Source organism: Cardiocondyla obscurior, linkage group LG25, assembly GCF_019399895.1.
Source record: "Cardiocondyla obscurior isolate alpha-2009 linkage group LG25, Cobs3.1, whole genome shotgun sequence".
NCBI classification, from domain to species: Eukaryota; Metazoa; Arthropoda; class Insecta; order Hymenoptera; family Formicidae; genus Cardiocondyla; species Cardiocondyla obscurior.
The window spans coordinates 2,952,382-2,975,129 of record NC_091888.1 but is presented as its reverse complement, the minus strand read 5'-3'; the positions used below and the strand labels follow the sequence as shown (position 1 = coordinate 2,975,129).

General features: G+C 37.6%; 1 protein-coding gene across 3 annotated transcripts in view; it reads right to left on the bottom strand.

The window, feature by feature from the left end:
• The window catches only part of LOC139111866 (fatty acid synthase-like), a 297,920-nt gene that overhangs the window by 48,027 nt on the left and 227,145 nt on the right, over window positions 1-22,748 (bottom strand). For all 3 annotated transcript variants that reach the window (XM_070672437.1, XM_070672436.1, XM_070672435.1), the window contains one exon: window positions 12,557-13,385. In XM_070672437.1, the coding sequence (XP_070528538.1) occupies window positions 12,557-13,385 (829 nt within the window). The remainder of the gene's footprint in view (window positions 1-12,556; window positions 13,386-22,748) is intronic.

The following is a 22,748-nucleotide window of genomic DNA, read 5'->3' as shown; positions in this document are numbered from 1 at the left end:
GGAGTGGGGGCGGGACGGAGTAATACCGTCCCGCAGGCAATCTTCCCTCCATATATAATCGGCCCTTTTTAGGGTCTGAGTAGGTAAGCCGAGTGCCGGCGATGACCTTGGGGGACGGGGGGTCCAATAGCTCCCGTAAGAGTGAGGGCCTTTCCGTTTCCCATCTGCATCGGCCGCGGCTCTGAGCATAGAAAAGGGTGGCAATATAGGCGGCTGGGAACCGTCTGCCGCCCCCTTGCCCAGAAGTGGGCGTTGGTGAGAGCGTGGTGGTCCCCTCTCACCGAGAAGTTAGATCAGAAAGTGGCCTGGTCACAACCAACCAACCGGGTGCTGGCTTCCCTCCGTTAAAAAAGAGGACACCCCGGCCAGGCAGAGGCCCCCGATCAAACAGGTGTCCGGCGATACGCGGGCGGTGCGGAGTTTGCAATACTTCCGTAGTTCCCGTGCCGCCCGCAAATCATTGCCTGCGCGAGGCCACCCGTGTGATTCTAGTGGGTATTGGGCAGCGAGTCAGCATAAGACTTGAGTCCCACATAACCCCCGGAGTTTCCCAAGCCGGTGGTATGCGTAAAAGCATTTCTACACGTTTTAAAAAAAAAGGTTTTTTACAGTAGAAAAGCTCCCCACAAGGGGGCCGAACATACTATTTGGTATTTTACAACATTATTTACACGCGTGCGGTTCTATATGAATTAAAAACGCATACTTGGCATGACCCCCCTACTTATTTCCTCCTTAAAAATAATTAAATTTATTTCAGATTTACCCAAAAATTTTTAAAAATTATTAGTTATACGGTAAAAACGTAGAGAACTTTAAGGGCGTATTTTAAGTTGCAGGCCCTACAGTAAGTAAATAATAACAGGGCGCCAATAATTAAATTGAACGTATATTTAATAACTACATTGGATGGCCTCCAAAGAAAACTATATGTATCGCGATCGGACGTCCTCCGGCTTTATGTGCTCAAGGCATACTGTCTTTCTAGCTACGACGCTTGGTAACGCCAAAATCACTCGATTACTACGCGCGCTAGCCAATGACGCTATCTAGTAGGCGCAGCGCACCCCTTCTTTTATATGTATCTGCGCGCTCTATTTCTAGGACGTCGTCGCATCGTCATTACAATCCTTACAGAACCAAAAATGTTTACTTTTGTAAAAGCGACAGGTTTTGTCTGAAATATTTTTCAAGATTTTCATTATTTACAAAGTGTTTGCAAAGAGTAAATACGCGCATGCAAGTCAGTCAAAAAAAAAGAGAAAAATTCGAGTCACAAACACTATATTTACAATGTACAAAATTAAGTATTACAATATATCGTTTTCTGCGTGAGAACAGAATCGAATTAACGATTTGATCAAATCAATGAAATATTAGACGAAGGGGCAATCCTTGTTTTACCGCGAGCCAAGGAATGTAATAGCGCGTCGAGTAAAGACCGACTTATCACAAGAAGTGCGAAAACGCTCGTAATGAGACTCTTTTTATAGTCGTGTCCTTCGAGAACGATCCATGTTATTAATAGTTTCCTCAAAATTTCTCGAAATAATTACGCGAACGTGTCGGAGTATTCACGCTATTTGTTATCATTTTCATGAAACGATCTCGAAGAATAAAGCTCAATAGTATATTTACGCGTGCATGTTCTTTCGAAAAACGACATCGAGAACACGTGCTTCTTCGGCGTGAGGCCACAACTGATGGCTTGTTTATGTGATCTGCGAATACGCCGATTATTTCAAAGCTTCTTGAACACAAAAATATAAGAAGAATCAGTTTTATGGTTTGTTTTTACTCAGTTCCTGCTGAATTGCCGCAGTCAATATTTTATATTTAGCTATTTTATACCTAATATAGTATGTAAAAAAAAAATTAGCTTCCTAGCTCATGGAAGCCTTTTGGAAGTATATTTAAAAATATATATATGTATAGTGTATCTTTATTGACGGAGAGGTACCTCCGTACAGTTCACAATCCGATCGCTCACTGACTCCGTTTCCTTTTGTCGCGATGCTCGATCATTTAGAACAAAAGGATCAACAATAATAAATAAATTTGCCCTTACACGATTGCTATCATATGTCAGCTGGCATTTTTATCAAGAGTTCTACGAATGCTGACTATCGATTACATTTGTTCTTGAGACTTATTTTTACACAATAGTTTCATGTTTTCTTAAATTGAATCCAAATTTGTAATAAAAATTATCATGTTTCGTTAAAAAAATTTTTTAGAGCAAAAAATAAATTTTTAAAAATTAATTTTTCAATAAAACATGATTTTGTACTACAAATTTAAATTCTACACAAAATGATAGTTTGACTTGTAATTGAAGAAAACTTTTGTCTGAAACATTTTTCCCAAAAATGTCATCTTGTGTCCATAAAAAAATCTTCCACATGAGTTTTTAGAACAATTTAAGAACACGCATATCATCTTAATGATACTTTTTGAAAATTATTTTAGACTAAAGTTATATACTTTTTAATAATCAATAAGAATCTGCAATAAAAAGTTAGGGAAAATTTTCGTTACCAAAACGCTGCGTGGTAAATGGGTATACAGGGTGTCCCACCCCATATTGACAAACTCTCAGAGTTAAATAGGTCTCGTTCATACAAATCAATAAGTTCTATGCCATTTTGTACAATTCTCAACCGTTATTGAGAAAATAATTAAAATGTGTAACTTAAGAGCGACAAGGAAGCTGCGGGCGAGTGAGCGCGACAGGCGAATGGCTAGGAATGGCGCCGTCGCCTGTCGCGCTCACTCACGCGTAGCTTCCTTGTCGCTTTTGCGCTAGAAAAATTAATTTTTTTCTCAATAACTATCGTGAATTTTGCAAAACGGTAAAGGACTTATTGATTTGTGTCCACGAAACCTATCTAACTCTGAAAGTTTGTCAATATGGGATGAGACGCCCTGTATAGGTATGTAATAAAAGTTGATGTTAAATAGTAAGGAAAAGGCGCAAGTAGAAAAAAGGGCTAGAAAGTGGAGATTAAAAAGGTAGAAGATGTGGAAGTAGAGGAAAGCGAACAGGGTTTGGTAAAAAGTGAAAGAGAAATGTGTGGAAAAGTAAAAGTGAGGTTGCATGAGAAGAAATGAAAGAGTGAGTAAAAGGGTAATTGATATGAGAGTGAGAAAAAGTGATAGAAAAGTAAGAAAAAGAAAAAGTAAGATCGGAAAAGTCGTGTATGTAAGAGAGGATAGAGAAATAGGATTTAAAATAAAAGAAGTGATCTGGACAGAAATCAAAGGTGGAGAAAAGTAAACAATAAAAAAAAGAAAAGAAAAACAAGAATAAGGTGCAAGAAATAGAAGTTAGACGAAAAATTAGTAAACTGACAGTAAAATAAGAAAATTAATGAAGTGAGCTTAGCACAAGTATAGGCGCAGACAAAAATAAAAGAATGACAGCAGAACAGAAGACCAAGAAAAATCAATGAAAAAAAGGAATAAGGTATGGATAAAGAAAAAGAAAAGCGATTTTTGAAAAAAAGAAAAAGATGTGGAAAAGAAAGATAACAACGATATAAGGCAAAAATTAATAGAACTGAAACAAAGGGAAGAAGAGTGAAGAAAAGAAAAAGAGGAAATTAAGGAGAAGATAAAGCATTTGGAATAAATGATAGAAGAGGTAAAAAATGAGAGAAGTAAAAAAAAATGGGAGGATTTAGAGAAAAAAATAAAGAAAATACAAAAGAAAGAGAAAGATAAAGTAGAGGCAAGTAAAGAAAATAGTAAAATAATAAGAAAAATTATGTAAAGAATAGAAAGATAAATGGGAGAAAAAGAAAAACTGGAAAGAAGGAAAAATGTGGTAATAAGAGGAATGAAAAAGACAGGAAACGTAGAAGAAATAAAGAAAGAAGTAGAGAAATTGATAAAGTAAATAGAGGTAGAAGTAAAATTCGAAAGAATTAGAAAAGTAACAACAGGAGATGAAAAAACAGGAGATATAATAATTGCAAATATGAGAACAGAAAAGGAAAAGGAAAAAATAATGCAAAATAAGAAGTTAGAAGGAAGAGACATATGGATACAAAAAGATAGAACATGGAAAAAAAGAAGAATTTAATTGGAAATTGTTGGAGATGCAATACGTACATACGTTCCTGTGTCGTGACTAACAAAACCCAATAGCATTCGTGACGCTGGAAGTCGCTCTAACACACGCATGTACACACGTTTTATCTAAATCTAACATACTGTATTCAATAAAAAAGTTTCTAATAGTATTTTATTAAACACAAAAGAAGTGGAATATATGTGCACGTGCTTATTTCTTACCCCTATTAACTTTATACTAATCATAATTCTAATAGAAATTAAGAAAGGTGGCAAGAGAAAAACAAAAAAGAAGGTAAGTTAAGATTGGGAAGAATAAAATAAATATACAAAAAAATGGTAGTAGTAGAATAGAGAGAAAGAAGATATAGTAAATGAAAGAAGAGACAGAAGTAAAAATAAGGAACAGAGAGAAGGAAAGGGAGGGAGTAGGGAGCGAAGGAAATAGAAATAGAAAAATAATTGAAAGATGGAAAAGTGAAGAAGGAGGATAGGAAAGAAGAGGAAGAGAAAGACAATAAGGAAAAAAAAAACATAAAGATGGGTTTTTGAAATGTAGCGAGTTTATGTATTAAGGACAAATAGTTCTAGGAGGAAATTAAATAATTATATACGGAGTGTTCAATAGTAAAGTATCGTAATTGCAGAAGTAGGTAGGGCTTGTCAAGACGAATAGAAAAGTTTTATACCATTTTGTAAAATTCTCAATGGTTATTGAGAAAAAAATTAATTTGTCCAGCGCAAAAGCGACAAAGAAGCCACGCGTGAATGAGCGCGACAAGCGAGTAGCTAAAAATGGTGCCGTCGCCTGCCGCGCTCACTTACGCGTAGCTTCCTTGTCGCTGTTGTGCTAGACAAATAAATTTTTTTCTCAATAACGGTTGCGAATTTTACAAAATGGTATACGACTTTTGTATTCGTCTTGACAAGCTCTACCTACTCTAGCAATTACGATACTTTACTATAGAACATTCTGTACAGTATTTTTAATAGAAACATAGCTCGAAGAAAAATTGTAGAAGAAGGTAATGGAAAAGCTGCCAAGTGAGTATATATTTGTAGCAGAAGCAGTAGACTACGAAAAAAAACAAGAAAAAGAGGGCAATGTGAGAAATGATGGTAACTCACGGGAGTCAGTAAAGATATACAGATAGTGAAGAAAGGAAGAGAAAAAGATACCTGAGAAGGAATTATGACAAAGTAGATAAAAGTGGATGGAATACATTAGAAAATGATAGGAGTATATGTGAATTTTAAAAAGAAAGAGAGATGGAAAATATTAAAAAACTAGATGGAAGAAAGAGAGAAGGGAAGAAGAATGATAATGGGAGGAAATTTTAACGCAAGGACAAGATGTAAGGGAGAAAGGACATAAATGAAAGAAGACAAAAAATAAGAAATAAGATAGTTAAAGAATGGAAAAATGATTAAAATGTAAAAAAAAAAGATAAAAATATTAGAAAAAATGGGATGGTCAATATTGAACAAAGAAATAAAGGAGAACAAAGAATAAGATTGGAGGTATGAAAGACCAAAAGGTGTATCGGTGATTGATTATATAATGGGTAATGAGGACACGTGGAAAAAGATAGAACAAATGGAAGTCGGGAACAAAATAGATTCAGTTCACTTTCTGGTGATAGCAAGAATAAAAGAAAAAAAAACAAAGAAAAAAAAGTCAGAAGGAATAGAAGGTTTATAGAAGAAGAAAAAAAAATTTGACGAAAAAATTGGAAAAATATGGTGATAAAAGTAAAAAATTGAATGGAAAGAAGTAAACAGAATTTTGGAAAATAAACAAGATAAAAGAAAGGGGAAACCCAATAGAAGTTTGTGAGATAAAAAATGTAGAGAAAGAAAGAGAGAGAGAGAGACGGATACGATCTTTGACTTTATGGAGTGAGAGTTAGGAGAATCTATCTGAGATAGAATACGCTCTAGAGACAGAATACGCTCTACCCGATTGGTTTGTTTGGTCAAAGAAGCGGAAAGTTTGAATGTTTGCATTAGGCGAACGGATCGAGAACGGTTTTGATCATCTTCGGCATCGCCTTTTTATAAAAAAAAAATTGGTGTTTCGTTGAGCGCGACCTTCCTTTGTTAGTTTGAATAGTCGCGGTTTGTGAAATAATAACTTTTAATTACGAAATTGATGAGGACATGAGTAATATCCAAAGGTGATTTTTGAACTGACGCCTTGAAGCGTCAATGTCGTTGGATTCCTCAGCCCTCTCTTTGTTTGACTGAATGGTATTTCCCATGATAAAAAAACATTTTTGGAAGACAACTGATGATTAATTAAGAGACTACCCATTTCTTATTTATATAAAACACGGTTAGGCTTAAGTAAACAGGATGCACATCCTGTTAATCTCATTTAATAATGCAATCGGTAACTAAATAAATGATACAATGTCGCGCGGCGTTTCACCCCCGTTTTTTCCCTAATTCCCACCCGCTCTCACCTGCCGCGCCCGACTTATTATGTGCTCCGCGCCAATTCGTCAAAATTCAGTAATTTCTTACTCGGTAACGGTTACGAATTTTACTAAATCATATCCGACTTTTCGATTTGTATTCCCGATATCTATCTACAGTTACCGGGAAGAAAACCATATTTCAAACACCCTGTATAATAACAGTGGTTAAATTTTTAGTGAAGGAGATATGACGAAAAAAGAAAATAATTGCTTTTATTAATTTTATTTACATAATTTACTTTATTTCTAATTGACATTATTTCTTAGAAATTATATATATAACGTATGTTGCACCGAAGCGGTGCACGGGGTCCGTCCTCCGGGTTTACACGTTACGGTGTATGAGGATGACGGCGATAAATAAATATATATATTATTTCAATCGTTTGATGTATGCGTTGAGTTTATTTCTCCTTCGTATATCGGTGATAGAGTTACGAGTCGCTATCTCGTACTCTCAGACTGACTTGCACGAGCTTCGGAGCTCGTGCATTTTATATTATTAATTTCGGTCTTATCAGCGAAATAGCAGAAGGAAGTGGCCGCGTGCCCTACTGCCTTCTCTTGATAGCGCGCGATGACGAAAGGCTGACAAAACTGCTTCTTAGGCTCAGCAGATTCCAACGGTTTGGCAATCTGCTGAGTTGTATAAAAAATGTAGCGCACGCGGTGGTCAATGACCAGCGTGCGCTGGCGGGTTACAACACGTAAAATAGACTTGTTAATTGCAAAATTAGATTTATTATTTTATTAATTATAAGTTTGGATTTATTATTCGGCGCGCACCATACGTCGCAGATGACAAAATAAAACTCTGCATCTCTGTGTAAAAAAAAATATTAACTGTTTGACAAAAAAAATGTTAATGTTATTTCTTTCGTTTTTTGTGATAATTTTTATGTTTAAATTCATACTACACCTTGTACATGCAAAATTCGCAGCATTTAATTTATCTATTGCGCACGAGCGCAAGAAATAACTCATTTTCTTTAACTTCTATCTAAAATCGTGTTCCTAACTTGATGTGTTGCAACCTTTTTGTCTACAATCGTACACGTTTAACTATTTAATGAACAGATTACCGAAAAGAGGGAAAAACTGTTATTATTGTTTGTGGAATTTAAAGCGACTTTTGGTATACGGTAAACTGAGAATCTTTAATGGAATGCATGGAAAAGCTAGGTGTGAAAAAGAGATAGAGAGATGTAAAAAGTTTATAAAAGTAACAAAATACAGGATAAGAATAGCAGAAGAAAAGTGTATGGAATTCTGAACAAATAGAGGAGTGAAGCAAGAATGCCCACTAAGTCCAATTCTATTTAATATCATGATTTCCGACCTAGAGGAGACTATAAAAAAAGAAAGGTGAAAAGGTATAAAAATAAAGACAGATAAGATATATACGTTAAGTATGCAAATGATACTGTACTCTTGATTGAAGAAGAAGGAAAGATGAAGACAATGATGGTGATTGTGAGCTGGAACAATATCTGGAAAAAAATGAATTAAAGTTAAATGTGAAAAAACTAAAATAATGAGATGTAGAAAAGGAAGAAGAAGAATAAAAAAGATACAGTAGAGATGGAAAAAGAAGAAAGTGAAAAAAGTGGATGTATATAAGTATTTAGAATACATGTTAAGAAGAAACGGTGGCCAAAAGGAACAAGATTGAGAGAGAAAATAAAAAAAGGCAGCGGCAGTCATAAAAGAGGTATGGGGCATAAAGATGAGAAAGTTAGAAGACGATTGATGAAAATGATTATGGTTTTTTAATGTTTTAGTTCAGTAAGTGTTAAAAGATTCAATTTAGTAATTAATCATGTCACCGCCGCGGGGGCAGCACCTCGTAGCCGATCGCCGGCGACGGATCGATATCGATCCGTCGTTCGATAATTGCCTCCGATTCTCAAAGGCGTTGCCGGCTCGAGGCTTATCAGTGTTCACTCAGCCGTGCCAAGCATCATCTCGTGTGCAACAACGTGCAGTGTGCTTCTCTCAGAATTCTTACTCATCGTTCAATTCATCGTTCAACTCATCGCCTTGTCTCCAGTACAACTCATCCAGATCATCTTCGCAGTGTGCAACACGCCAAGAATCTTCTGGAAGACATCACCCTGCAGCACGAGGCGTGTTGAACCTCGTGCTCAGTAGCTCATCACATCTCGCAGCGTGTGAACTCACGATTAATATAATTGTGACTCATTGTTTAAACTCAGTGCGAGTTCTCAAGAACAGTTAAACAGACAGATATCAATTTAAAGACTAACTCAAGCGTGAAACTCATTTATAGATTCTGTGCGGATCTCATCTACCGACCACGTGCTCAACGCGTGTCTCCGCGTAACTCGCATATTCGAAGGACTAACACCCGCCTTTTTGCGTTAAATAAACCAGCCACGATTGCGTAACATCCCCGCGGCGTTAATTGTAAAATCTCATTTTGTAATACTCATTTTTATACATTGAGAACTCATTTTTATACAGAAGTATATTAACAAGGTATGGAAGAGAGAGGGGTTTCCGAGAAAATGGAAAAAATAGAACATAGTCTCAATAATGAAGAACTAAAAAAGAAAAAACGAAGAATTACAAAAAGGTCGCCCTGACGCAGACGGCATACAAAGTATAAGCGGGAGTACTAATGGAAAGATTAAAGAAGGAAGTGGAGATAAAGGGGATTATGCCACCAAGTCAAACATACTTTAGGAAAATGTAACATTCGTATTACCCTCGCGATAAGCTCGCCGGAATCCAGGGTACGAATAGAATGACCGAGACGTGAGTGAACGTAAAATAAAAGTAATTTATTATATCAAAGAAGATAACAAAAATCAATCAGAATATTTACAAAAGAAAAAGAACATAAGATCTAATTAACATAATGGTTTGAAAACTGGTTTACAACAAAAACCCGCGCTGTGGGTAGTTGGACCGACCAGGCCGGGCCGGTGAAATAATTACTTATCGTTGAATACAAAACGGGTCTTAAAGGCCGACCGCACGTTCAGAGATTCTCGGTCGCGGGTCGATAATGCAGTGTACAGGAGATGGCCGTCCAGGCCGTGTCGCACGCACAGAGTTCCGCGGTCGCGAGTCGGCGTTGGGAGGCCGGGTGAGCCCGGTCGAGAGAGACTCGGGAGCGCCCGAGTCGTGGAGACAACGGTATCGAGAAAGCCGGGAGCGCCCGGTCAAAGGAAGGCTCGGGAGCGCCCGAGGTCTAGCGGTAGCGGTGTCGAAGACCGGGAGAGCTCGGTTAAGGGAAGGCTCGGGAGCGCCCGAGGTAGCTATAGTCTAGCGGTAGCAGTGTCGGTTTCGAGAGCCGGGTGAGCCCAGTCGAGGAAAGCTTGGAAGCGCCCAAGTCCTGATGGGACGGTTGCTGGAGTTGCTCTAGTGAGGAAAAGGTACTTCTTTCGCGTTCGGACCGGCTTATATACCCGTTGGCTCGAGAGTGGGGAAAACCCTTTTCCGAGTGGTCTGTGGCGGTGCGCGGCACGGGCGGATGGTCGGCCCGTGTTACCGGCTACGGCGATCCGCGCTACACGCCGCGGGCGGATGGTCAGCCTGCGTAAATCGAAAAATGGTCGGTGACCGCGCACATTTTTGGGCGATCGGTGGTGGTCGCGGCGCGGGGTCTGAAGTTCATGTCTTTGTGGCCTCAGGCCACAAAAAGAATGGAGACGATGGATCAAATATACAGGGTGATTCAAAACAAGTATATAGTCCCTGAAGGTACGTATTCTAGAAAAAATTCTAAGGCGATTTTTCCTTTTGCAAAAATTTATCTGAAGCCTAGTTTCGGAGTAAATAAATAAAATATTTAGCGTTTCACCGATCAAATACATGTGGTAGCCAGGGACGTCTCAATTACAGCGAGCGAGCGATCGGCAATTCGCGATCCGCTATATTATCGCGTAGACAAGCCCGGATTTGTTTTAACGTGTTCGGACTTGTTTCTACCAGTCTGAAAATATTATTTATTTAATTCGCGCACATAATCCGACATGAAAATTGCTCGATGACACAAAGGTTAAGTACGTATTAGTCGTTAAATCGTAATCTGATTTATTGCGTAAAAGTCGGTAGTAAAACGGAAAATTGTTAAATAATGAATTAAAGCAGATGTTAATCGTACGAAATATTTGGTTGCCCTTAAAAGGGCAAATTTGCCTTTTTCTGCTTTATAAGAAATATTCGAAGTGGCCATCGTTTATCCTTACGCAAGCTGCCCAAAGAATAACGCCAGGATGCGGATGCCTTTCTCGATTAGGGTATAATTTGGCATAATAATATTTTCAGACTGGTAGAAACAAGTCTAAACACGTGAAAACAAATCCGGGCACGTTAAAACAAATCCGGGCACGTCTACGTGATAATATCGCGGATCGCGAATTGCCGATCGCGAATTGCCGATTGCTCGCTCGCTATAATTGAGACATCTCTGGCTATCACATGTATTCGATCGGTGAAACGCTAAATATTTTATTTATTTACTCGGAAACTAGGCTTCAGATAAATTTTTGCAAAAGGAAAAATCGTCTTAGAATTTTTTTTAGAATACGTACCTTCAAAGACTGTATACTTGTTTTGAATCACCCTGTATGTTCTAAACTAACTTGTGGCGATTACTAGTACAATAAGCGGCCACCAGCTCGAGTAACGGCACGGCAATCGCCACTGTAAATCACAAATTAAAAATATTTTTGTTCAAATATATGTTTCTTTTTTTAATAATCCCTATTTTTTTGACTAAGCAATGTTAACTTATCTTTACACTTTTCTTTCTAATTCTTTTTGTGTATAAAATACAAACTTACAATTTTGTACACATACTTTAATGAATATATCTTATTAGATACATAGGGTGTGTAAAATATACAGTCATGGCCAAAAGTGTTTGCCATCTGAGTAAAACTTCATGTTTTGAAGATTACGTAAAGATTTAAAATGGAACCGCTGCGGGGCAACACCTCGTGGCCGATCGTTCCGAATCAATATCGATTCGGCGTTCAATTATCGCTTCCGATTCTCGAAAGCGTTGCCGGTTCGCGTATTCCTTACTCAATTACAGTTCAGAGTTTATCTCGTGTGCAACAAGAGTGCAGTGTGCTTTTTCTCAGTAATCTATCTCATCGGTTTGACTCATTTGTGTACAAACACGTGCGTTATCATTCACACTCCGCGTGATTTTTTTTCTCAAATCACGAAGGTATTACAACCATCCTTTCGTTTTGAACGATCCGACCACGATCGCGCTTGTCACCCTCGCTGTGTAAAATAGTTTATCTCATTTTTATACACTTTAATAATTAAAAATTATTTCAAATTCAATGTAAATAAAGTTTTACTTAAGTGGCAAATACTTTTGACCAAAGCTGTATATATATCTTAATACTTTATAAGAAATATACAAATATATCAAACGTCTTATTAATGTATCTGGCACTGTATTACTTAATAATTATTATAAAAGAGGTAAACCAATTAATCTGATTTTTTAGTTTATAAAAGTAACAAAAAATATTATTCTGTCATTAACGTTCCAAAGCACATATGTAAGTTGAGAAGGATAAAATAAAGAATATGTGTGCATATTTTTATATAATCATGTACAAATATGTTTAAAAATGCAATAAAAATAATTTTTTTTTAATTTTAGTTTTTTTTTTTTAATTTTTTTGGCAATTTTGTGGTTTTCATTTTCTAAATTTTAAAGCCCCGTAACTTTAGTTTTTCCCTATGTGATGAAACTTTCTAGGGCATTTTGGAAAACTCTAAATCTCAACTATACAAATTTTTTACAAAGAAAGTGCGACATTTTGGTTCAAAAATCGGCTTTATTGGCCCTTCTACTTTTGTAAAATAAAATATTATTTTTTGCCTTATTATGTATCCTCAGTTTTAGAAAATTGCATTTTGTCATAAACACCTTGTATATTAATGGTTATTTTGTAATAGTAATTACAAATGTAAATCTTTTTTTATTTGTTTATAATATTACGTACCCATGATGTGAGCAACAGTTTCAAAAATATTCATTGATCCACCTACTTTTGCTTTTTCAGCAACAACCATACTGCTTACAATAGTTCTTTCTTGTAGCAAAAATATTTCTAATGTATCCAAACAAGAAAGTATTCGTTGTTGCAATGTACCTCCTATAATCAGTTCTTTATTTTCTTCTTGCATATCAGCGACTAGTCCAACATCACCAATAGCACCCCATTGTATTGCTAAGGCGTGAAATCCTTCTTTTATTCTTTTCTCGCAGATTCTTTCCATTACGGAATTAGCCATCCCATAATTTGTCTGGCCAGCATTTCCTCTTCCACATGAGACAGAGGAAAAAACAACAAAATGTCGAAGTTGTGGACATATCGTTCTTGACAATTCATCCATTTGTTTTGTTAGCCACACTTTTGATTTAAATAAATCTTCAAATGTTTGCAGTGTTTGGTTTAAAAATATGTTGTCTTTTAAGACAACTGCAAGATTAAATATAGCATCTACCGGACCTTTATTTTCAGCAATCTTCAATATAGTTTCACAATCTTTATATTTTATATTATCATCAACTGTAACAACATGTACATCAACACCATAAGATTGCCACAAGTTTACTCTAGATTGCTGATAACCAGTTTTAATTCCAATTCTTGATGTTAATATTAAATTTTTTGCACCTCGGAATACCAACCAATCTGCTAGTTCTAAACCAAAACCTCCAAGTCCACCCAAAATTATGTAGGATTTATACTCTAAACAATAATACCGTGGATATGCAAGTAACGGAGTATTCAAAGGATCGTTTTCATTACAAACTTTTATTATTACCTATAAACAATTGGTTACAATATTACATATAATTAAGAAAATTATTAATTAAAAATATTTTACTCTTTTATCTTATTAAAAATATACCGTTATCTTATAATTTTTTAAAATATTATAATTCTTTCTCATATGTTTTGTTAATTATTATAATATTTAATTTTTGAAACGTTTTTTATTATAAAAATTTAATAATAATTGTTAATTTACAAGCAACAATTAAATTTGTTGTTTGTTTTTGTTAATCTTTAAACAACAGATCATTTTTTAATTATTTTTTATACTTTTTTTTAGTTATAATCTGTTGAAGCGCGTATTAGATATTCTCATTATTATTAAGTCTGTATGTTTAAAGAGCGCGCCGTCCTTAGAATAACTTGTCGTTTTGCCCGACGAGAGGCGTGATGTAGAGTCGTGAGTTCAGTAGACGGCTTAGTGCGCACTGAAAAACGAAAGAAAGCTTTGTAACACCAAAGCGTGTTAGCCAAGTGAATAAATCAAAAGTTTGAGATTAGACCTGATTCTACGTTCTCTCGATCCACTTTATCCCATACAAGAACATAAAATTGGCGCAACAACGTGGGGTTTCGAGCGAATACGAGAATCGAGAAAATAGTCATCAGAACACGAAGCAAGCACGAGGACACGTGGTGAGCACGTGGACGCAAAGATAAGCCGGTAGCAAAAGGATAGTTACATGTATCGAGAAAAGCCGTAGAGGCCAAATGGCAGAATTGAAAAAGTTACTGCACGCACTCAGATTAAAGGCCAGAAAACACGTATCTGTAACATCTTAAACTCGGAGGCAGACGATATTACGATACAACAGGTACAAGCACGAATAGAAAGGTTAAAGAAATTGTGGAAAGTTTTCGATAGCAATCAAACAGAGATAAAAATATTAAAAGCTAAGGATGAAAAACAAATATAGTAGATCTCGAGAGAAGAGAAAAAAGAAAGAACGGCGTTCGAAGATAATTATTTTAAGGTATTAGATAAAGCACATTCGATCATTTCGACGACATTGGTGGCAGCCAGCGTTACGCGAAATCCGCAGGAAAATAGAGATCGAAAATCATTTAACAACAAAGAGAATGTTAAATTGCCGATATTGACCTTACCTACGTTCGCCGGAGAATACGAGCAGTGGATGCTATTTAAAGACGTATTTCTAACGTTAATACATAAAAATACGAATTTAACGAACAAAAATTCTAATATTTACGGAGCCTTTTGAAGGACGAGGCGTTACAAGTAGTAAGCGGTTTAAATACGTCCGCTAATAACTATACGGTAGCATGGGAACTGTTACAAAGACATTATGAAAATAAGAAGCTTATAATCAATAGTCATGTCTCAAAATCATTAGAATTATCGGTGATTACGAAAGATAAGCATGTATCGCTAAGACAATTTATTATGCACATACAAACGCACGTTAAGGTCTTAAAAGTTTTAGGCGATTTGGTCGACAGTTGGGACACGCTTCTTATACATGTAGCGCGGAGCAAACTGGACTATTATTCGCAACGAAAATAGGAGGAAGAAATTGGACAGCGGAGAACGGACGATATGCTCAAATTGGAAGAATTTTTTAATTTTTTGAAGGAGAAATGTCAAACGCTTGAAATGTTGGAACAAGGAAAGCCGAAGAAAGAAATGTCTTTAAGAAGTTAAGTGAGAAAGGGAGATAAGCGTGTAACGCTAGCAACGACCGCACAGGTATGCGCCGTGTGTAAAGACTTTTATTATTTATACAGTTGTGCGGAATTCTTAAAATTAAATATAGCAGAATATATTGCGATTACGAAAAAAATATATATAAATTTGTCTCAATAAATTATGTCTCAATTACTTGAGAACATGACATTTTTTGAGGAATTGTAAAGCATCGAAATGTCGCAAGTGCGTAAGAGCGCATAACACGCTCTTACACAAGGAGCCACAGGAGCCGTCGGTTAGAGAAATTCGGGACAAGGCATTAAAGCCACGAGAAGCATTGGACGCATTGGTGTCGATGCATTGCTTTAGGAGTACAGAACTCGACCCGCAGCAGCATATGGAATTGACGGCCGGCGAAGATAATCGGAGATCGGGATTACAGATTATTTTGTCGACCGCACGCGTATATGTGCGAGATTCAAGTGACAAAAAACACGCATATAGGGCCTTGTTGAATCCTGGTTCTCAGTCACATTTCGTAACGGAAGAAGTCGTTCGACAGTTACGTTTACCCAGCAAGAGTGAATCAGCATTAATCAATGGCATTACGTGCAAGGGAACAGAGGTGGAGCGATCCGCCAAAGTCTTCATAGAGAATCTTTATTTCAGTTTCAAGGCGGAACTTGATTGTTTTGTACTTCCATAGATAACGAAGCGGCTATCACAGGTTCGAATTAACAGAAAACTTTTTAGCGTTCCAAAGGATTGCAAACTGGCCGATCCTAAATTTGACAAGTCTGGCAAAATAGACCTTTTGATTGGAGCGGGTCTTTTCTGGGAATTGTTGTGCGTAGATCAAATCAGAGAAGGACGCGGACGTCCTACCTGGTAAAAAACAGCTCGGATGAGTGATAGAACAAAAACTCATCAGCATGAAAGCGGAGCAGAACAGAAGAAAGACGACAGTCCTGTTAGCAATTTATCAAAATTTAGACAAATAAATCGAAAGGTTTTGGAAGCAAAAAGAGTTGATAGAAGACAGAAAACTCAGCGTACAGAAAGAATATTACGAAAAATACTTCAAGAAAACAGTTGCGTGAGACGAAAGCGGACGATTTATTGTGCGTCTGCCTAAAAATAAAGATGTTGCTATAGGAGAATCAAAGCCACAAGCACTGAGGAGATTCACGGCATTGGAGTGACGGTTCAAGAGGTGGCCGTTATTGAAACCAGAATATGCTCTATTTATGGAAGATTATAAGAGATTAGAGCATAAGAGTCAAGCGCCGATTGCGGAGGAAGTGAAGGACAGGGTGGAATGTTTTTTACCGCACCAGCCAGTTATTCGACCAGATAGTCTTACAACCAAGCTCAGAGTAGTCTTTGATGCATCGGCAAAGACAAAAAATGATAAATCCTTAAATGGCATGTTTTACCCAGAACTTAATCTACAAAGTAACTTGATGCATATCTTGATAAGATTTCGGACGCATAAACATATATTTACGGGAGATATAGCCATAATGTTTAGACAGATCTGGGTGGCAGAAGAGGACCGTCGATTGCAGCAAATACTATGGAGAAAGACTGAAGAAGAACCATTGAAAGCTTTTACGTTGAACACTGTTACATACGGTACTGCTTGTGCGTCGTTTTTGGCAATGCATTGTTTAAGGCAATTAACTGAGGAGGAAGGTGACAGATTCCCGTTGGCAAAGCAGGCTCTATTGGCGGATTTTTATATGGATAACGTATTGACCGAAGTGGACATGGTATCGGAAACGATCAAATTGCAGAGACAATTGGTGACTGTCTTAGCAAAGAACAAGTTTCACATGCGAAAGTAGAGATCAAACGATACAAGAGTTTCCAGAAGTTGAATGAGGAGAGCAGACCGGATGATACGTTGATATTGAATAAAGAGGCGTCGATGAAAACATTGGGAGTCCTGTGGAATCATAAAAAAGATATTTTACAGTACAACGCGAAGATAGCCGTAAAAGAGGGACGTATAACGAAGAAAGTTGTACTCTCGAAAATAGCGCAGATCTTCGACCCGTTGGGCCTGATCGCACCGATTTTGATTGTGGCCAAGATTGTGATGCAGCAACTGAGGATGTTAAAACTAGAGTGGGACGAAGAATTGCAACTGGAGCTTCGACAGTGATGGGAAAAATACCGAGCAGGATGGAGACGGTTGAATGAGTTTCGCATATCACGTTGTATAAAAAAGGAAAATTCTACAAGAGTAACAATTCACGGATTTAGTGATGCTTCGGAAAAGGCTTACGGAGCATGTATTTATACGGTCACTCAGAGTGCAAATAAAAAACGTTACAGCCGCTTGATTTTGTGCAAAGAGGCGGGTAGCACCTTTGAGAAAAATAACTATCACCAAGTTAGAATTGCTTCTCGCACGGCTCTACAAGATAGTAAAAGAAGCAATGAAAGATCGAAGAAAGGGAGTTTATTTGTGGAGCGATTCGACGATTGTTATTGGCTCGATCAGGATGTACCCCAGTAACTTAAAGACATTTGTAGACAACAGAATATCAGAAATACCCGCGCTTGGTCTTCGAGAGGCTTGGATGCATGTTTCAATGACGATGAACTCGGCGAACATCTTGTCCAAAGGAGCAACGGTGGACGAATTAAAGAATAGTGAATTGTGGTGGTATGGGTTTGTACGGCTGCGGGAGGGAGGACCGTGGCCAAAGCAGCCGAGTAGCGTAGCGGAGTTGTGCCTCGCTCATTGTCGGCTCGCCTCACGCAGGCATTATTTGCAACGCTTGCGATTGGCCTGCAGCCTCCGGTCAGTCGCTAACAAGCTTCGCACGAAAGCACTTTGCGTCTTTTTCAATTTTCATTACAAATATACATTACGAATAGTTTCTCGTTTCCAGAGTTAAGATCGCCCTTGACTACCGCGGTCTTTTCGCTCGCGATACTCCTTGCAAACCGCAGGTTTTGACCGCGTAATACCGCGACGCTTCGCTAGCACTCGCGATTTGTGTACGGCGCTTTGCGCCTGGTAAATAAAGAGTTAAATTGTGAATCTGTAAGAACGCTTTGTACAACTTTTTTGGCATCTTCACAACATTTTTATCGTCTTTTAAACTCGCCGGAACAGTGATAAATAAACTTCTTTTGTTATAAATAGTCGTGGTTCCTTTATTCTCTCCTCGTGTCGCGAGTATAATAATTGTTGTTGGTTCGAGTTACGGGTCGCTAACTCGTAACTCACTGACTTGCACAAGCTTTGGAGCTCGTGCATTTTATATTATTTACTTCAGTCTCGTCAGTGAAATTGCAGAAGGAAGTGGCCGAATGCCCTACTGCCTTCTGCTGATAATGCGCGATGTCGTAAATGTTGACGAGACTGCATCGTAGGCTCAGCAGATTCTAACGGTTTGACAATTTGCTGAATCTTTTATAAAAATTTGCGCACGCGGTGTGGCAATCACCTGCGTGACGTATCGGGTTACAACAAAAAGAAAATGGTTTAAAGATTTGATTTTGCAACGTCTAGTTTTTATTTTATTTTTTATACTTTTATACGGATTTTTTAAAGTTGCCGCAATTATTAAACACCACTTTTCTTGAACAGAAGAGTTTATTATATGTTTACAAAAATACTTTTGTACAGATTGTTTACAGTTGGCGCATTTTATTTGATACCACTATTTATGTAGAGAAAAGTTTTCTTTTAGAACGTTTATAGAATGCCAACTTGTCCAGTGAGGGTGCAGTTAACGATTTTTTAAATTTTCTTTTGTGAGAAAAGTAATTTTGTACTGATACTACTTATTTTGTAGTTTTTAAAATAAATCACTACAATACCTTGTTTCCCCAATATTAAATTTAACACCGAAAACCAACTTAAATAAACTTCGCTAATCCGTATAATTTTAAGACAAATTATTTATCTCTCTCTCTGTCTCTCTGTTCCTCTCTATTTCTCTGTCTCTCTCTGTCTCTCTGTTTCTTTTTTTCTCTCTGTCTCTCTGTATCTTTGTGGTAATTATGCACTTTAGGGAAGAAAGCCCCAATTACCTTGACCTTGACATATGTTGTCAAGGTCACTCTTCTGAGTGATCTTGAAGAAGTTTTAGCCGTCACTCGTTTTTTTAGTAAAAAGTTATAAACAATCAAAGTTTGTAAAATATGAGTGTTATTTGCAGTACAGTGACGGGTATAAGTGACGGGTATAAATAAATAAATGTTTTTTAAAGAAGCAAATTGTTGAATATTGAAGTTATTTTGTTATTATTTCGTTATTTAAAGAAGCAAATTGTTATTAGTTTAAACAGTAGAAAAATATACCAGTTATTTTTAGTTTATTGCAGGCTCATTAGATAAAGTACTTTTCGACAGAGGATATAACGTTACCATTATTTCAAGGAATTTGCATATTCGTTCGCGATACACATATTTACGCGATACACATAAATTCTGCTAAATAATGTACGTAATAACATTTGCAAGTTCCATATTTCGGTACTCTATGCCGAATATCATTTCATAAACGTTCAATGTTTTGAGTGTGAGCGCCTGTATTAGGATCTACAAAATTTTCACTATGATTCTCAACAAAATGTTCATAGTTGTAATCCTTTAAGTTGCTGTATGCTCTCCAGCAGTCATTATAAATAATACTACCCGGTGCAATAAAACGACGTAAGGCCGGAATTAACACTTTAGATGAACGCTTTTCTACAGGAACAAAAAACTTTCCACTACTTCGTTCAATTACTACAAACAGCCATTGATCAGAAATAAGACGTCTACGGTGATACTTGCGGCTTCCAAATTTAGCCTCATCAATTTCTACAATAACATTTGGATCACCAATTTGCTCTTCTGTGCGTGATAGCCATTGTGCCAAAAGCTATATAAAAGTACAAATTTATTTACTATTTTAAATGTCCATTATAAAGATAGATTCAATGTAGAAATAATAAAAAAACGTGCTACTCGATAAAAATTTATCCAATCAACTGCTGTATGAGATAAAATTGATAACTCTTCTTGCAAAAATAATTGTCGTGACGATTGAAGTAAAAGAAAATTAGAAATTAAACGACAAATTGTTTCAATATCCAGGGTAGCTCTTTCAAACAATGTATTTTTTAATGAACTGGTTTTAAAATTGCACACTTGTCTCATTTGTTTTCTGCCACGTATTTGTTTATAATAACTATTTGTACAATAAATTATTAATGAATATTGCTCCGTGTTTAAATGAACAGTTTTGTTACATCAAAAACATGTTATTTGACCACAAATAACTTTTTTTTCTGCCAAAAATGTAATTAGGTCTTTATAGTTATGCGTTAAATGAATAAACTCGTGGAACAACATAGCGAATGAATATTGGCATCACCAGTTTGAATAACCATTTGCAACTGAAGCAGACCTACCCAGATATAAACACGAAGAATCATAAATAATACTCTCACTTCTGTGTTTATACTTTCCCAGTTGGAATTATACAGTTATCGATATAATTTCACGCTATTAACGTCGATTGTGTGTCAAGTGAAAATTAATATGTCGTATACTATAGAACAAATAAATAGTAATTTCTGGCTTGCAGTTCAAGACGTTGTTGGTGAAGCAAAAACCTGGCCAAAATGTATTCAAGCAATGTTTTAGAAAAAGAATTTCAATCACCACAATCGCATGATAATTATTTATTTTGCATATTTAAATGTAATATCCGAAGATTTTTTACATGATATATTAAGTTTTTCATTAAATGAATGATATACCACTGATAGAAAGCTCGATGTAAAATTAAGGTTCCGTTAGTTAAACCACGAAATAAGTTTTCATTTTTTATAATTATTACATATTAGATAATTTTATTGAATTCCCTTTCGGGTTACAACTTTACAATTCTTCCTTTCCTCTCACACACGCATACATCGCTTCGTCTCTCACAATCATCCCTCCGCTCTTGCAATTCTCACACTCACTCCTCGCTCCCCCTTTCAACGTCTTCGTCCTCCCCCCGCATACTCCCCCGCACCCTCACCCCTCGCATAACGCTTTATAACTATGATCTCCTATTCTATCTCGCTCACTCTCTCCTTCTCCCGGACCCCGGCTTCCGAAGCACTCTCGTTTTATCACATTCTTTCCAATTATATTCTCTCCTGCTCCAACCCTTTTCTACTCATACCTCCCCCTCCTCTCTTCCTCCTCCAACCCCCTCCCCCAACTCCATCTCTTCCCCCCCTTACCGCCTCCTCTCTACCCTCCTCCCTTATCCTCTCCTCTTCTATCACTTCTCCCCTGAATTCTTGAATCTTTTTTAGCCATATCTCGCCCTCCTCTTCTCCGTCTATCACCCTTTTCGCCCAATCCCCCCATGTCCCTTCCGCTCCCCAGCTTCCACATTCTTCCCAAACATGCTCCCAAAACTTTTCCACCCTTCCGCATACCCTGCACTTCCTTCTCTCTTCTTTCTCCCAATATTTATTCCCCCTCATCTCTTCTCCCAATCTGAACCTCGCCACTCTCCTCCACCTCTTCTCTTTCCATCCCTTTTTTAAGTATCCCGGTACTCCTTGCGCTTTTACCCTCTCATACCATTTATTATAATTGGATTTTTCTATTCTCTCCTCTCTTTCTCTCCTCTGTTCTTCCCTGTCCCTTCTTTCCATCTCCAATATCCAGTCCGTTGTCTCTCCCAGTGTCTCCCCCCTTTCTATACTGTTCCTTTCTTTTTCTTCATAGAATAATCTTCTTTCTCTCTCCCATCCCGATTCCGCTTTCCCCTTTTCTTCCCTTTCTTTGATCTCCTCCCAGCATTTTCTCGCCAGACCGCTTCCCTTCCCTTCCTCCAATCTTCTCTCAAATCCCCACGCCCTCCTTCTCATTTTCGTCCTCAATTTTATTCCTTGTGTCTCCTCCAGCACCATGTATTCCGGCGTGCTCCTTCCAACCCCATTGTTGCCTCCATACATATCCTTTTGGTAATCTCTTCTCTATCCCTTTCCATCTCTTTTCCTCCACCCATGTCTCCAACAGGAACATCACGTCCCACTCGTTCAGTCTCTCCCAGAAATCCTTGTCTTTATTTCCTAGTCCCGCTACATTCCAAAAGGCAATTTTCAGTCTTTTACGGTTTTCCTTTTTCCACCCTTCCTCCTCTCTCTCCTCTGCATCTCTACCCTCTCTCTCCCTCTCTTTCCTCCTCTCCTGCTCCCCCTCCCCCTTTTTTACCTCTTCGCCTTCTCCACTATTGCCTTCCTTCTCTTTTTCTATGTAATTCTTCCTTCTTTCCTTTCCTCCCCTTTCCCCTGAGCGTCCTTCTTCCTTCTATCTCCTCTTCCGTCCACCAGGTCTTCCTTATACTGGTTCCACCACCACCACTTTCCTTCAATGTTTATTTTTATTCCACTTACCCATACCTTCCTTCCCTTCTCTCTTTCTATTCTTGCTATCTCTCTCATATTTCTCTCTATTTTTCTTTTCTCCCAGGATCTATCCTCCTGCATCCAAATCTTTGTCCCTTTTAGATTCTCTTTCTTTTTCATTGTTCTCTCTTGTCACGCTAACTTTTCTCGTCCGTGAGGGAAAGAGTCGCGAGCAAAAAGGGACGGCCGTGCACGGACGAAAAATCCGTGCACCGTCGTGACACGAAGGATAGGGAGGTAGGAGGGGTCGTGGTTCCTCAGCAGTATCCCGGCGCGGGAC